The sequence below is a fragment of the Anarrhichthys ocellatus genome, unplaced genomic scaffold (assembly GCF_004355925.1).
Source record: "Anarrhichthys ocellatus isolate YVR2014 unplaced genomic scaffold, GSC_Weel_1.0 scaffold8, whole genome shotgun sequence".
Lineage (NCBI taxonomy): Eukaryota > Metazoa > Chordata > Actinopteri > Perciformes > Anarhichadidae > Anarrhichthys > Anarrhichthys ocellatus.
Window position 1 is genome coordinate 2,743,053 of NW_022280038.1, and position 14,805 is coordinate 2,757,857.

General features: G+C 40.4%; 1 protein-coding gene across 3 annotated transcripts in view; it reads right to left on the reverse strand.

The window, feature by feature from the left end:
- Positions 1 to 750: 750 nt before the first annotated feature.
- Positions 751 to 14,805, reverse strand: part of igdcc4 (immunoglobulin superfamily, DCC subclass, member 4) — a 52,890-nt gene continuing 38,835 nt past the window's right edge. Inside the window, exons 12-20 of one of the 3 annotated variants that reach the window (XM_031848311.1) lie at positions 14,156 to 14,257; positions 13,827 to 14,019; positions 12,821 to 12,948; positions 11,619 to 11,789; positions 11,347 to 11,481; positions 9,013 to 9,115; positions 8,645 to 8,825; positions 8,348 to 8,476; positions 751 to 7,307 (exon numbers count right to left, since the gene is read on the reverse strand). In XM_031848311.1, the coding sequence (XP_031704171.1) occupies positions 6,774 to 7,307; positions 8,348 to 8,476; positions 8,645 to 8,825; positions 9,013 to 9,115; positions 11,347 to 11,481; positions 11,619 to 11,789; positions 12,821 to 12,948; positions 13,827 to 14,019; positions 14,156 to 14,257 (1,676 nt within the window). In that variant the 3' untranslated portion in view covers positions 751 to 6,773. Of the gene's footprint in view, positions 7,308 to 8,347; positions 8,477 to 8,593; positions 8,826 to 9,012; positions 9,116 to 11,346; positions 11,482 to 11,618; positions 11,790 to 12,820; positions 12,949 to 13,826; positions 14,020 to 14,155; positions 14,258 to 14,805 lie in introns of all 3 variants that reach the window. The other 2 variants (XM_031848310.1, XM_031848312.1) reach the window with 2 other exon arrangements.

The window sequence follows — 14,805 nt, forward strand, 5'->3', positions numbered from 1 at the left end:
GGTCAATAAGTGACATGAACGAAACCCAATCAATATACAGGATTGGGTCTCCACTAAACACTGTGGGCATTGGGAGTCTGTTTATGGCTATGCTGTTTTTGATTGCTTGGGCTAGACAGAACATGTAGCGAGCACTGGTGTTACAACGTGAGGGTTTTGATGGTATATAGAATGGTTGAAAGGGATGATGCTGAATGGATTGTGTATTAGTGTCCTGTCGGATTTCTCTGTTGCTGATCTCCAGTCTAGCACGAGCAGCCTCCATGTGTCTTTCTCCTTGTAGACACTCTAATTCAGACTTCTGCATTTCTAATTCCTTCCAATGTTTTTCTTCCCTTATCCTTACCTTTTGCTTTCTTTCTTTTTGCATTATTTCATATTGAGCCTCCTTGGCAGTGAGCTCTGCAGCTGCATCAGTCCTTTTTGCAGCTATGATCGTTTACTCAGAGTGGTGACTGGCACTTGACTGAGAAGCAGTGCCATATATAGAGTAAGCATAGTCATGGGCAAATAACTGACGGAGACGGTGCCTTTCATGCACTGCAGCATAATCGCCATCTACTGCTGACAAGCATTCAATGACTATCTTCGTAACGTCTTTAGTCACAGCCCCACAAGCATCGATCTTGCGTCTCAACTCAGTGGATGGTGTGGCACGCTCTCTTATTTTATTGTAAGCTCTCATGACATCATCAAAGTCCCTCTTCAATGTTGTCTGCTATTGTAGACAATTCAGGGGCTGATATGTCTTTCTTTAAATTTTCTTTGGATGTCCATATTTTAATTTTCCATTGATCGTACAGACTAAGGAGTCTTTTTTCATTTTTACTCAGTTCTTCCTGTTGGTAGGCAAGCATTTTCTCTGTGTGCACACGATGACGTTGTGATCGACTCGGTAATGTTAACCCATCAGCGTCATCCATTTCAAGTTCAACCTCAGCTAGTTGTTTTTCCTTACATTCAATTTCCTCTATTTGCGTTCAAATCCACCATATTCATTTTTGCAAGATTGATTGTCAAACTTGGCTATTTCCTTTCTAAAGCCAAAACACAAATTGGTTTACTTACATAGTCTATGAATGTAAACCTGCACAACACAATATATCATACACTGATGTTTAACATAAAGGTAAAAATGATTAGAAAATGACAATAAATAACCCAAGAAGCCTAGTTTATCACACAGAGATTGATAGAAAATAAAACAAACGCTAGATTCAAGTTAGGCTGAAGAGAGCAGTTTTTTTTTTTAAATCACACTGACCCTTGCTTTCTTCTTTCTTTGATCTTTATTTACAGAAGAGTAGTTTCAGCAGACAACTTGAGAGTTGCTATGGGTTTTGACATTTTCAAATATGGTAACACAGTGGAATTTTTTCTACACACCACAAGAATACCTATCCTGTGATGATACCGCTGAACAAGCAATGTTTCTATCACAAATCATTACTACGGCCGCCATGACTAACACTGAGTAATCCATCTGTCGTTTACAGACTAAGAAAATTGCACTTCTAGAAATGTAAAGATGACAATCCAAAACTGCTCATGGCCCAAAAAGAAGTACTAATCTAAGTGCTCCTACAATTTGCTCCCACAGTAGCACATTTTGACATGGATGAGTTCTTGTTCGGCACACAATGATTACAAAGGTGTCTTGAGTATCTGCAAAACAGAGTCCGAGTCTGAGCTTACACATTCTGAAAAGCATGACTGAGCTGGTACACACAAAACTAGCGTAGAAGACAATGTGACATCACTGGACAAAGCAGCTCACCACCGAAGCACCAGAATGTACAGAGAAAAGCCAGAGAGACAGAAATACACTGAGCGATTTTCTACAAAACAATGTATCATGTATGCATAAGGGTTTCCTTGATTTACTTTCCAAAACAACAAAATGAGACATTGTGTGACATCAAATGACATGTATCTGAGTCGAGTATGCTGGCATGATCCTCTACAATTTGATGTAAAGATGGGGCACCTGAGTAGAGAAGACACAAATAATTTTTAAATGGCTGTCTGCACTGAGAGGTATGACCTGCCTGGGGAGGATGTAACTTTAGCCCTTCTCCCTGCTTAGCACTTCAGTCTTCTGCCTGTTGTTTTTTTAATCCAAAAGTAAGCAGACACTTTTCTGTTTTGTTTTTCCCTAGGATTTTTGTTTAAAGCATGAGTGAGTGAGCCCATGCTTCTTTACAATGATTAGTAATAACTAGTATTGCAAAATAGCAATGTAAAAGTCAATTTAGATTCCACTGACCCCTTCACCACTACACTGGAGCATCCAGGCCCCTGTAGTAAAATGAAACAGTCGGTCCTGTCCTCTCTTGGCTCACAAAATGGGATGCTTACATATATATATATGTTCTACTTATTACAAAAATGTGCAGTATCAACAAGTTACCAAAATGAGGTATACTGTTTAATAAAACCCTCACAAAAGATGATAAAATAAATGAGTAATTTTCCTCCCAAAAATCTGATCGTTCTAGCCAACAAAAAGACAAACAAAACAAAGTAAGTTACAGTACATGTATTAAAAAGTTAGTGGTAAAGATTTAATAGAGCTCATATAAGGAGAGCATACATCCTTTATGCTGGAGGCAGGTTTTATGCGTATCCCCATTTCAGACCCTGTCGTCTCCACGTACCATAATGATCCACTACTGTGTATACTTGACTGCCAAATAGCTGTGGTCTTTCTTCAGTGGCGATAGAGACTTTCCATAGTGGAAGGGTGAACCTTTGCTATACGCAAAGCAATAGTTGCTTTGCATCCATTTAGAAATATACATACAAAAAGTAAAACTTGAATTATTGTCTATTGAAAATGGCAATGTTGGATTAAAGACAACTTTTCAAACTTTATACTCAAAAGATTTCAACAATCACAATTGGAAGGTCAATTTCATTTGCGTCACAGTGAATGGCAACTTACTTGAAACATTATCTGAAAGGCTCTGAGTCAGTGACTTCCATCCACTTGTAGTCCCAAGCTTTGCAAACACTGCAGCTCAGGCTTCAGTATCTGCAAATGGTGAATGGAAGAACTGAACTCAGAGCAGAGCAGGAACAGAGTCTGGGATTTTAGCACTTCTCTTCTTTAGATTTGTCATCATGGCTGACCTGGACTGAGAGAGGTATGTTTAAGGTATCAAACTGGAATGCTTCTGAGAAGATCATGCGTATTTCAGGATTCAGGACATACAGGATTTGAGGATGATGAGAAAGCATCAACATAGAACAGTGTCGGTAAAGAACCTGGATCAAAAATATACACATTGTTTTGGTGGTTTGCTTTAGCTCACTGCATATAAAGGGCAAATGATCATCAAACCTCAGGGGCGGAAACCTGCGACTGCATTGCTTTCTTTACATTTAAATTGTCGTCCAAATCAATGATGTCACAGCAGATGTTTTCCTTTAACAGCTGATGGAAACCTGCTCTGGCATTACTAATTTCAATGGGGCCACAAGTAAAACATGGTTGTCACTTTATATAGATGAGTTGAGTGGTACAGCAGCAGTTTGCTGCCATAGTTGAGCTTGATGTATTGCTCGTTTGCCAAATAGAGTCAGTCTGATAAGAAGGGGTTTATTTTTGTCATTGACAGTTGGTAAAATCTGAATTCTCCTAAATTTGAATTCTCCAAACCTCACTCATTTATCCCCAAAAGATCTTGGAATTGATGTTTGACCCAGGTTTGCTAAAAACACATTCACTTCTGTCCCTATTTGACTGCTACTGCAGCAAAGAAAACATGTTCATCTTGTTGTGAAGGTAAGTACATATACATGGAAAGGCTAAAAAAATAATTCTCTTTGAGGTACCAACCATGCATTTTGTTGAAAAGAAAAAAAACAATAACGATATGAGTTTTACAAAAAACAGTTGGTGAGAAACATGTCCAGGCTGTCTCATGCATGTCACGAGGGACAATTTACATTTTTGTTGCTGATGTGATTGAGTTGAGCTGGTGAGATTTTGACACTTGACCGGACATGGGTAGAAATATGGGCAGTATGGAAGAGTTTATCCATTCCTTTTTCACTGCTGGATGACAAGAAAGCCACCTGAGAGAGGATGAGACATAATGTACAACAGGGCTGGACTCAAAGCTCTGCTTAATTCTGTCAATCTTTAAAGTGAGTATTATTATTATTAACTGATCCCAAAGTGAAATAAGTTGAAGTATAGTATTATTATCTTTAAAATAGTCTTTTTGATGTGAAGCACCTAATGGAACCAGCTTGTAACTTACTCACAAACTCTTTCTCATGAGGAAACACAAGTCAATCATCACCTCCTACAGGCAAACACAAACTGCTGTAATTTTTACACTTCCGCCACCTACAGGCAATGAGTGTTACGCGGCAGTCACACCACAAAATTACATTCACTTTGTCCACGCAAAATAGTTGGGACTGGAAGCTTGGTGACGCTGTGACTACTCGTAGGGATAGTTATAGCTGTAGCTGTCAAGCTAAAAATTAACATTAACAGTAGCTGGACCGGCCAGGAATTTCATGGAATTAACTTCCTCTACTGGCATTTTGTTCACCATTGCAGACCATTTCATTCAATACAGTTATTGAACAGAGAAAATAAAGCTCTCTGAGCTAACAAGCTTGCTAACAGTCAGTTAGCGACTGAGCAAAGCTACCAAGCTAACTGGTAAACAAGTTTACACAGTTTATTTAAATTACATATTTTTACCATCAACTCCTGTCTACTGCAAACCATTGCTCAGACATGAGAGTTTAAATAAAAGTGAATAGTGAAAAAAGCTAACAAGCAGCAGTCCGCCATTTTGGACTCTCAAGCCCCTCGAAGGTCAGCACTGTCAAAGTTCACTGAAGTTCACTTAAACAGAGCCTGCAAAAAAATAAAAGTAGCAGTAACACTGATTGCTTGCAGGTGGCACAAGTGTCCTATTGCAGGAGCGAATACTTTCCTTGCCCATAGTGGGCACTTGTTGGACTGGAACATCAGGTCCAAAACTGCAACTGTATGACATCTGGACTTAGTTTCAGGTGCGTCCTATCAAAGACACTGAGTGTTTACATAATACTAACCAATTCAATCTTTCAGAGATCTGAGAGGAAGCCGCAATGCACTAAAGCAACATAAATTCCTTTTAATATAACACAAGAACGTACGAATGATTACTTCTGCAAGTACCAAAGGCTGTAAAATCAAAGTTAAGAAAATATTTCAAAAGGTGCTAGTTACATAAAACTAATAAAACCACATTGGAAACCGTCCTGAAAAGAAATGAGGTAGTGTTGTTGATAAGTAGTAGTGAGTACCAGTTCCCTGTTTACACTGCAAAAACCAATACTGAAACACTCAGCTTCATTTATCAGTCAATTATGGTAAGCAATTTGATCGAATAGTTAAATAATAAGTTAGGGTTCAGTTTGGGGTCAATGTAAAAAAAAAAATTGGACCACATTTAGTTTGTTTATTTTTTTCCATCAAACTCCTTTCCTATCTGATAAATGCAGAAATGTATCAGTGTATGTTGATTTCTGGTACTGAGCATAGCAATGTGGAAATGTTCTCATACAACTGGAATCAGATACACTTTATGAGTCAAGTTGAGTTCCCCTTTGAATTAAAAACATGGCAAGCTTTTCACATAGGAAAATTATTATACCAAGTTTAAATGACAACTAATGGCACAGTATCACATTGGTTCATCCCTAATTAGGAGTACAATTTAGAAGAGTGGTCTCGATGTGTTGTTGTAACATCTTCTCTAGTTCTCCCACCAACATAAATAAACCAGTAGCAACATAAACATGTCAATACTTTGATTCCAAAATGAGATATACACCATCTAAAATATGGCAAAAATCACTTTTCAACTGAGTGTCCCTGGTAAAGAAAAAACCATCACACCACGTGGATATATGGCATTTTGGAAAAAAATACTTCATGTCTACCAAATCTGTATACTTCATTTCTTTTTACATTTTGAGTGTTTATTTCCTTCATTTTGACAGGTGTTTTGTACTTGCACTGAATATAATCATCCATAGAAATATACAGAGGTTATAAACGCACCTACAATAATTAGGCACATGAGACCCCCACACTCCATTCAGGGAATGTGTGTGTAAATGTGTGTTTATGGGTGCGTTTGTGTGACTTGAGCTTTCTGTGTGTGTTTCAAAGTGTGTGAGTGTGTGTGTGTGTCTGTGTGGGTGGACCCTGAGACAGCAGGAGGCTGGAGAGAGACACAGGTGTCACTCTCAAGAGTGTGCAGATTTTCTTCAAGGCTTACTCCTCAGTGCCACGTTAAAAGTAGCAGTAGCCTGCGTTTCCGATCCTCCCGTTCATGATGTTAGCCTGTCTCACTCACTCACAGAACATTCCAGGCTCTCTCATAGAACAAAGCCATGTGCGACACAGTGGGAATAGCCTCCTTCAATCCACTTCCATCTGCTTGGTTTAGTTAAATCTTTCTTTTCTTTCTGAAAGACAGGAAAAAACCCAGAGGAAAATATGGTTGCATTGCAAGAGAATGCATTACCATACACAGTACTCTACCACTAAAAATGTACTGTATATGTATACAGTACGTGCCAACCTATGAAACAATGGATTCAAGGACTGTATGAAAATTTTCCACGGAAGAGAAAGGAATCCAATAATGAGGTGCATAAAAAAAATCCCTAGGGATTCTACCTGGGTACGTAAAAGAAAGAAAATCAGTCTGATGTCTGTGTTTGTGTAAGGGTTGCTGCCCTACATGCAGGTGCTACGGGCACAGATAACTGTGTGCTGCTGAGGTAGAGTGGACAAGGCCGGAGCTGACAAACGGGGCAGAGGACATCCTACCAGAGATGGCCTTCCCTGGTGCCGAAGGGCAGTGTCCGGAGTCCCCGTTCTCCAGATGCTCTGACTTCAGCACAGAACGCACATGTTTTGGGGAGTGGAAGCCATTGGTTAGCCCCATGTCCTTCTGTGGCTCTCTGTCTGCGCTCAGCTGGTCTCCCGTGCCTTGTAGCTCCCTGTTGTGATTAGCCACCAACTTTATCAAGGGAAGACTCATGGGGCTTTGGGCCAGTGATAGTTTTTCGAAAATGTTCTCTTCTCCTGGTGGGCTTGGCTGACTCAAAGGGGAATATCTGTCCTCTGATAATGAGGGTCCCCTGGTGGTGTTAGAATCCTTCTCCCTTTCGCTGCCATCCTCCTCTTTCTCCCTTCCTGGTTCTGACAGCTCTGAGTGAACAATAACTTCTGCCTCCACCTGGTTACTGCACACGGATGTACACAGATGGTCTTCTATGTCCTGCAACAAAACAGTATCACTTTTACTTCAGGTTGTTCTATTAGTTGATCTACCCAGGTCACTCAAACATTTTATGTTTTTTGGTTAAGTACAAGTACCGCGTATGATGAAATTTTACATAACTATCAGCAACAATCACAACAGACTGTTCGCTAAACCCCTCCACCAAACAGTGATGGGCAAATCACAGTTAAGTAACTGTAACTGGCCTGTCAAGATGTTTCCACATGTCAAAGGTGAGTGGTGTATATTTTTCCCCTCTCTAAAACAAAGAGCAAAAGTGTAAGGAATGGATTAAACTGTGTTTTTATCTACTCTAACTCTAAGCTTCAATTATTACCATGTCCTACTAACTAGCTTACTGCTCACTATAGTAAGTGTTGCTGCCAGGGCCAAGGAGCACACAATTAACTGAGGTCACATTAGTGTCTGAGGTTGGAGGTTATGTTGACAAAAGCCCCAGTCACGACTAGCACATCCATTGTGTTGTTGTTTCACAATAAGTGGAAGACGGTCTGTTAGCAGAGTTCAGGGTAAGGTTAGCAGCTCAATCCTGTCTTTTAATGAATCTGGGGAAGATACCATAGCATTGTTAACTGTGGCAGCATTCCATTTGCTAACTTCTCCACTGAAACATGCATCTTAAGCCTCTATCTTCAGCACAACATCATATATGAAGCATTGTATCAAGTGCATATTTAGGAAACCTTTACGTAAATTTTGTTCAAACCAGTCAGCTGGAAAACAGCCAAATCTGTTAACCTAGTTAACCTATTACTGAAATCAAGGAGCCTATTGTTTAAAAAATGAACAAACGTTTCAGGTGGTAAATCTGCCCCGATGACCCTCATTGTATACTGCATATCTGCTGTGCAAGAACAGAAAGCTTGACAGCCATAGCAACAGTAAATAAGGGGGGTGGTTTAGCAAACAGTCAATTAATAATGTCACTTGATTTGTGGTGTACAGCTAAAGTTGCTTGTTAGAGACAGGTTGATAGCTAAAATAGAGTTTTCATAGAATTTAGTTGATTCATTTACCGTGCCATTATCAGTAATTTGCATGTTGAGAGCTCCATTAATGAGTGTTGGAGAGTCTTCTGTTATGGTGTCTCTGTATCTAGTGATTCTGTTGGCCCAGTTATGACTCACAGAGCCATTCCAAGCAGCCTGTAAGACAGGGGATGCACCAAATTACAACTATTATCCCTTTAACACCACGTAACAAAAAATAACAGAATATCCAAGGCCCATCTGGAGAAGAGCTTCCCCCTTGTAGGTTTTGACCTTGGGATCAGGTGCAGGGGCATCTTCCCCTTTCCCCGGATTAGAACTTGCCATCAGGCTCTGCTCCTCTGGGGCCTCTTCTGGCAGCTGACCAGACTCTCGGACGCCCAGGGGCATCAGTGTCTCAAGCTCGTGGCTATCGCTGCACTCTGGCACGTTGGAGGAAACGGGGCAGCCTCCTCGCCTGTACTGAGGGGTCACAGCTGTGGAGTCCAGGCCCCCAGACACCTCCCTATTTGGATGAGAGGGATAGTAGTAGTTGGGTAATATAGAGGTCTGAACGTTACATACAATTTCCTGGATTGTTTTAGCTGGCTTTTAGTTATTAAGACAACAGTTGTTGTAAGTAAGTAAAACATTAAACACATTCAAATGTGCAGAGGTTCTGTACGACTGCCGACACTGTAGAGTTACCTTACCTTGGTTTGCCATTACGAAAGCTTAAACACATGCAGAGGAGGATGCATATCAGTCCCAGGCACACACCAACTATGATGCCTGTCACTGCATGGACGTCCAGCTCTGTTCAAATATCAGGCAACATGGAATAGGAGAAAAACACTGTTAGAATAAATGTAAAACAGAGTTCACACATGGAAGAAATATATGCCATATTGATTTTCACATGTGATCTGTTGCCAGTAGCTGTTATCTGGCTCATATATCTCCATCTTAAAAACTACTAAGATACAATGCATTTCTAGTTTGAAATTCTGTTTGGCTCAGGCCTAATGTTATGAGACTGCGTATTGAGACCTTCATTTAAGACAAAGTTACAGTAATGAAGAGATATGAGGCAACATTCAACTAGGGACAGCAGACCTGCATTGATATTCATTTATGCTAGGTGTCTTTGGCAGTCTGGACATAGAGAGGAGAGGAAACAGATGGCAGGAGCTCTCAACCACCCACCAGCCACCTCACTCCCCATTCACACTGGCAACACTATTACAGCCTATGTGAACAAAATAAACCTGTTACTCCTATTAAGGATTTGGGTACAACAAAAATACATTTTCACTGCTTATTGAATCAGGAAAGTTTAATGTTCAGATTTTCCAGAAATATGATCTACAGGTTGGTGGATGGCATGTTTGAAACAATATTCTTCTTCGGTACGTATAAGAGAAGAAAAAGGCTTAATAAATGGTCAGACTAATTTAATACTAATTATCTTCATTCTTGACGAAGTGGTTGTAATTACGAGTTTGACAGGCTCATGCTGGATAATAGTTCACAGAATAGGTCTTTATTTATGTTTGAAGACAAAAGGAGTATTTAATAATTTAAAAGTAAAGCTAAAATGCTGCCTGATGGAATTGCAAAGTGTATAATGAGATTGCATGCTTTAAACAAAGTGACATGAAAGTGAAGAAAGTGCTTTTCACAGCAATTCTGCACAAAGAGCAGTAATTCAAAGATCTCCCCTGGGGGTGGCTGATGAGGCCCTTTGATACCCACACTTCTCCTCACAATGCACCAGAATAGGAGAAGCGAATAACGGTGTCCTACCGAGCTACACTTTCTCTGCTGGCAGGGACAAATTACCCACTTTAGAGTGATAGAAAAGTGTGTATGTGTGAACATGGGTATGGGTGGGAAAGTGTGTGAATGCATGGCAAGGCTTGTGTCTGCTTATGGAAGCAAAAATGGCTGTACGATTTTGAATCTCAGAATACTTAAAGAGGCAATATGTAAAATACGGCCAGAATTTTAGTTTAAAACCTTCAAAAAACAAGCAATAACATTATCAACAGAATGTGAAAAGGCCTGTCTTGCAAAACCACTTGTACCGCAAGAGGCAATAGTGAGTCACTGTAGTGTCCAGACTGCCCCGAGTCCATCGTAAGAGGACGAAGATGTAAAGCTGCCCTAAGGGCTTGTCAATCACATTGAAGGTGTGCGTGTTGATAGTTTGTTTATTGGATTAAATTCAAAGTGGCAGAAAAGAGATGATGACTTGTGTTTCTGTCTCGACCTCCCCGCCACCGGGAGGCTGCTTAACCCGAAGGAGAGCGGGCGCAGCTCCAGGAGATGGACGGCCCTTCAGTTAGCACTTAGTTAGCAGGCTGCAGACTGGGGCTCTGTCTCCCAGTGCACACTTTCCTCCTGTCCGGGTGGTCTCCTGGCCGCGGGGAGGACAAAACGACGGTGCAGGTTGTTTTCTTGATTCTGCCACTTTGGAGTTAATCCAACAAACAATCAAAACGTACACGTGTTGAACAACCCCCAGGTTAGTTGCACAAACACAAAGATGGGTAATGGAAAACACAGGCCGACGCCACACGAGAAGATCATAAAAAAGAAAAACAAAATGATTCATATTCTGTATTCTATAGACTAAAAATCAAAAATAACAATTAGCAATCATGTTGTCATCAATTCATTTTGTGGCATCAATTAAGTATTCTCATACTTTAATGTATTTAAAGATATTAAATAAGAGATATGTTACATTTCCTCTTTATTCTACTTTAAGTCAATTTATATCTCAGTCCTAAGCTACAGATATGCCTGTCCCCCTCAGAAAGTGTTGTCCCTTTCTCATTAAGCACTTTGCATCCCTGAACCCTCTTGACGCTGAGACTGCTTCTTTCTTTCCATTCACAAATTGAACCTGTCTTTACTAAGCTACTGCTACTACCACTGTTATAACAACCTTAACTACTGCTACCACTGCTCTTAAAATTACCATCACTTATTTTCTTGTTAATAAGGTCACCTATATATTGCATGAACTTTTTGGCACATACCATATTTCTGAAGGGGGGTGTCAACATCCTTTACAGGTGAAAAAGGCCCTGGCCCCATCTCAGTTGACGCCCCCAGCTTAAAAAAGTAACGGGTGCCACTGGACAAACCCTGGACTTCCACACTGGTAATGCTCCCTGAGAGAGACAGCCAGATAGGAAAACACTGTCAAGGCACATCGTAAATCACAGTTTCACTCAGAATTTCATTTAGTATTAAACAGGATTATAAAAATAAAGGGCTCAGGATTTGTGTCATGCCAGCCAACACCTACCATCCTGATATAGGTTTTCCCACAAGTGCTCAGGCTGGCTGAGGTTGCCACTGAACAAGAGCCTGTAGCTGATGATGATACCGTTAGGCTCCAGCGGAGGGCGCCAGCTCGCCACCACAGACGAGGAGTCCAGAGCAATCAGCTGCAGCTCCTCAGGAGGTGTGGAGGGCCCTGGAGGAGAGAGGAGGACTAGGTCAGTAATTGGAGCCCAGAAATGAGGCCTCACAGCTGCGGAATGTATATTGTCTTGGTGGGGGATTTGACATGTAGTGCGACAACCATCTGCGTCCTCATGACCCCACCACCTGGGTACATGAGAGAGGGGACAAGCAGGGCAATGGGGGAATGGGCTTGGGCTCAGGTGATGATACATGGCATTGGAGAGCATAACAGAGTGACTGGTGGTAATAATGTCATTAAAAGGCAGCCCACTCTACACTCTCCGCCCTTACTTGGCTTACAGGCAGAGCTGCTGGCCAATATGAGAGCCACTACTACACCCGGGTATTTCATTATAGCCAGTTATCAGCCATCAATGCCAACCACGAATTCCCATGTCCACTGGCCACAGGCCAGCCAGCACACTGATCCACACATGAGTGAGCACACACTCACTTGCAAGCAAATGCATATATTACCGTATCTGCAGGCTGCAGAAAGCAAAATTGCAACACCTTTACCTTGCTAGCTGGAGACAATGGTTCAAATGATAAAATACAACTCAAGTGCAGCGAATCAAAAGAACAAGATGACAAAAGAACAAGATGAAATACATTATTGATAGGGAACATGAGGTAATATGCATTGTGTGGTGTAGTTCCCCTTGAATTGTTTAGAAGTTACTTGCTTTAGGGCACTGCAAAGTTGTGAGAGCGAAGAGTGTCTTCCATATCAAGTGAGTGAAAAAAAGTCTTAGTAATGTCCAAAACCAAGTAAATGCCAAAAAAATGGCATAGCTCTGCAGGAATGTTTGAATGCTTTTCTTCATACAGCACCCTTGAAAAACAAAGTTACAAAGTGCTTTTCACAGAAAAAACAAATAACTGAAAAATCAAGTAAAATGTTAACTATATCAAGCATGTTTTAAAAGCCACAAAATACTACAGGAAACCCCTCAGGGACTTTGATTGTTGGGTCTTTATGAACTGAAACGGAACACGAACTTAAATGACTGCCCTGATAGGAGCACAGCAGAGACTCACGGTCAGACAAGGTAGACTCATCCACTGTGCCGCTGAAGGGTCCCACCACGTCCACACCATTAGACTGCACCGCCAGCTTATAGCGGGTGAAGGGCCTCAACGCCCCGAGCAGTATCTCCTGAGCAGAGCTGCAACACACAACAGCACGGGAGAGTCCTGAGTGTGTGGTGTACGGTCTGTATTCTGGGCTGACAGAAAATAATAACTGACTTTGTTCAATTTTGTCTGTTTAGTTGGACCACTCTCGACTTCAACATACATTATCTTAATATTTTACCTTTATTACATACATTCTACTTGACAATCAATTAATTGTTTATTTTTATCATTGATGCACCTCTTTAACCCAAGAATTCCATATCCTTACTTAAGATACTTCTTGAATAAATATGACATAACAATGATGGTGAAGACAAGAGGAATACAGGGTATAGTTCTTGACACAGAGTAATAATACCAATTTAAGGATAGAGGGTTAAAGAAATCCAAGGGCAATATTATGTGATTCATTTCGATTACTGTATGAATGATGGATAATAATGGAGTTACTCATAGCTACCCGAAAGATAACAGAACTCTAACAAGAGTGTTTATTGATGGGTTTTGTCTCCTTCAAGAAACTCCCTTCTGGCTCTTTCAGCAGAAAAGCTTAGTGAAGCAATTTATTGGTGTCAAAGGCAAGCTAATTAAGCTAATTAAGGGCAGTTCCTGAAGCATGCTTCTTTTTAGTGACCAGTTGTTATAAACCATATCATGCTACTTCTCAAGGTGTTTCTTTGCATCACAGTTCAGGTTTGTATTATTACTGAATGATGGGTTCACACACAAATACTGTTAAAATGGGATTTGCAATATAAACATTAACATATAAGGAGTTATACAGGAAGCAGTATTGCTCAAATGTTGACCATGAACTATGGTGATACGTTTTGAGATATCCAGGGCCATTATCTCTTTAAAATCACAGGCAATTATTAAGTTTCTGTTGTTTAAACTGGTTTCTGACCTGGTGTAATAGGAGACCAGGGAGGCGTTGGTGGTTCCAGCTGGGCTGCAGCGCACTGTGTAGTTGATGATGCGTACGTTGCTGAACCGTGGTTTCTCCCAGCGCAGCCAGATCGAGGTGGAGCTGTTGGCCATGGCTTGGATGCCGCTCGGGGGCAATGGAGGGGGGCGCATGGGCAGGAACGACGACGACACTTTAACACACACATACACATTATTTACCTTGATACAATTTGTCATTTTTATTATCCCATAAAAGTGATGGAGCGAGGGAATACCTTTTCTTACAAGACGCTCAACAATACACACATGCAGTAAGATAAGTCTTACCTCTGTCATGGGTCTTGTCTGTCCTTCCCTTCCACACAGCAGCTGCTCCATCTATCTGCTTGTTGAATGCCCAAACTCTCACCTCGTACTGCCGATCAGGGACTGACACACACAGACACACGCACACACAGCAAAAGAGAATGTGAAAGATAAATATGAAAACAGAAAAATAAATGTGTATATATATATATATATATATATATATATCCCTGGATGTCATCTAAATGCAGTCGATCCATTTTTGTTCTGATATGCTGTACCTATAGTGTATGACTAATGGCAGCTAAGCTAAATACTTTTGAATGAGATGATGAATTATTAAATACTTTTCATGAGAGGTGTCCATTTCTGTTCTTTATTTATTTTTGTTAAATAAGAGTGCTAGTGAAAGCAACTTTAAATGAAATACTCAACTCAAAGTTAAACAAGGCTCTCCAGAAGCTCAGTGTACTAAGTTTGCAAAAATAGCGGAATCATTTTTATCAATTTTTTTTTCTACAGCAAAGTTGGCATAATATATATTATAATAAAATATTATATAAATAGATAAATAAACAAAATAAGTAGATATAAATATCTACTCATTTAGTCAAAAGTAGATAAATGCAAAATGACTATGGTATAAATATAAATATGAATGCAGAATACAC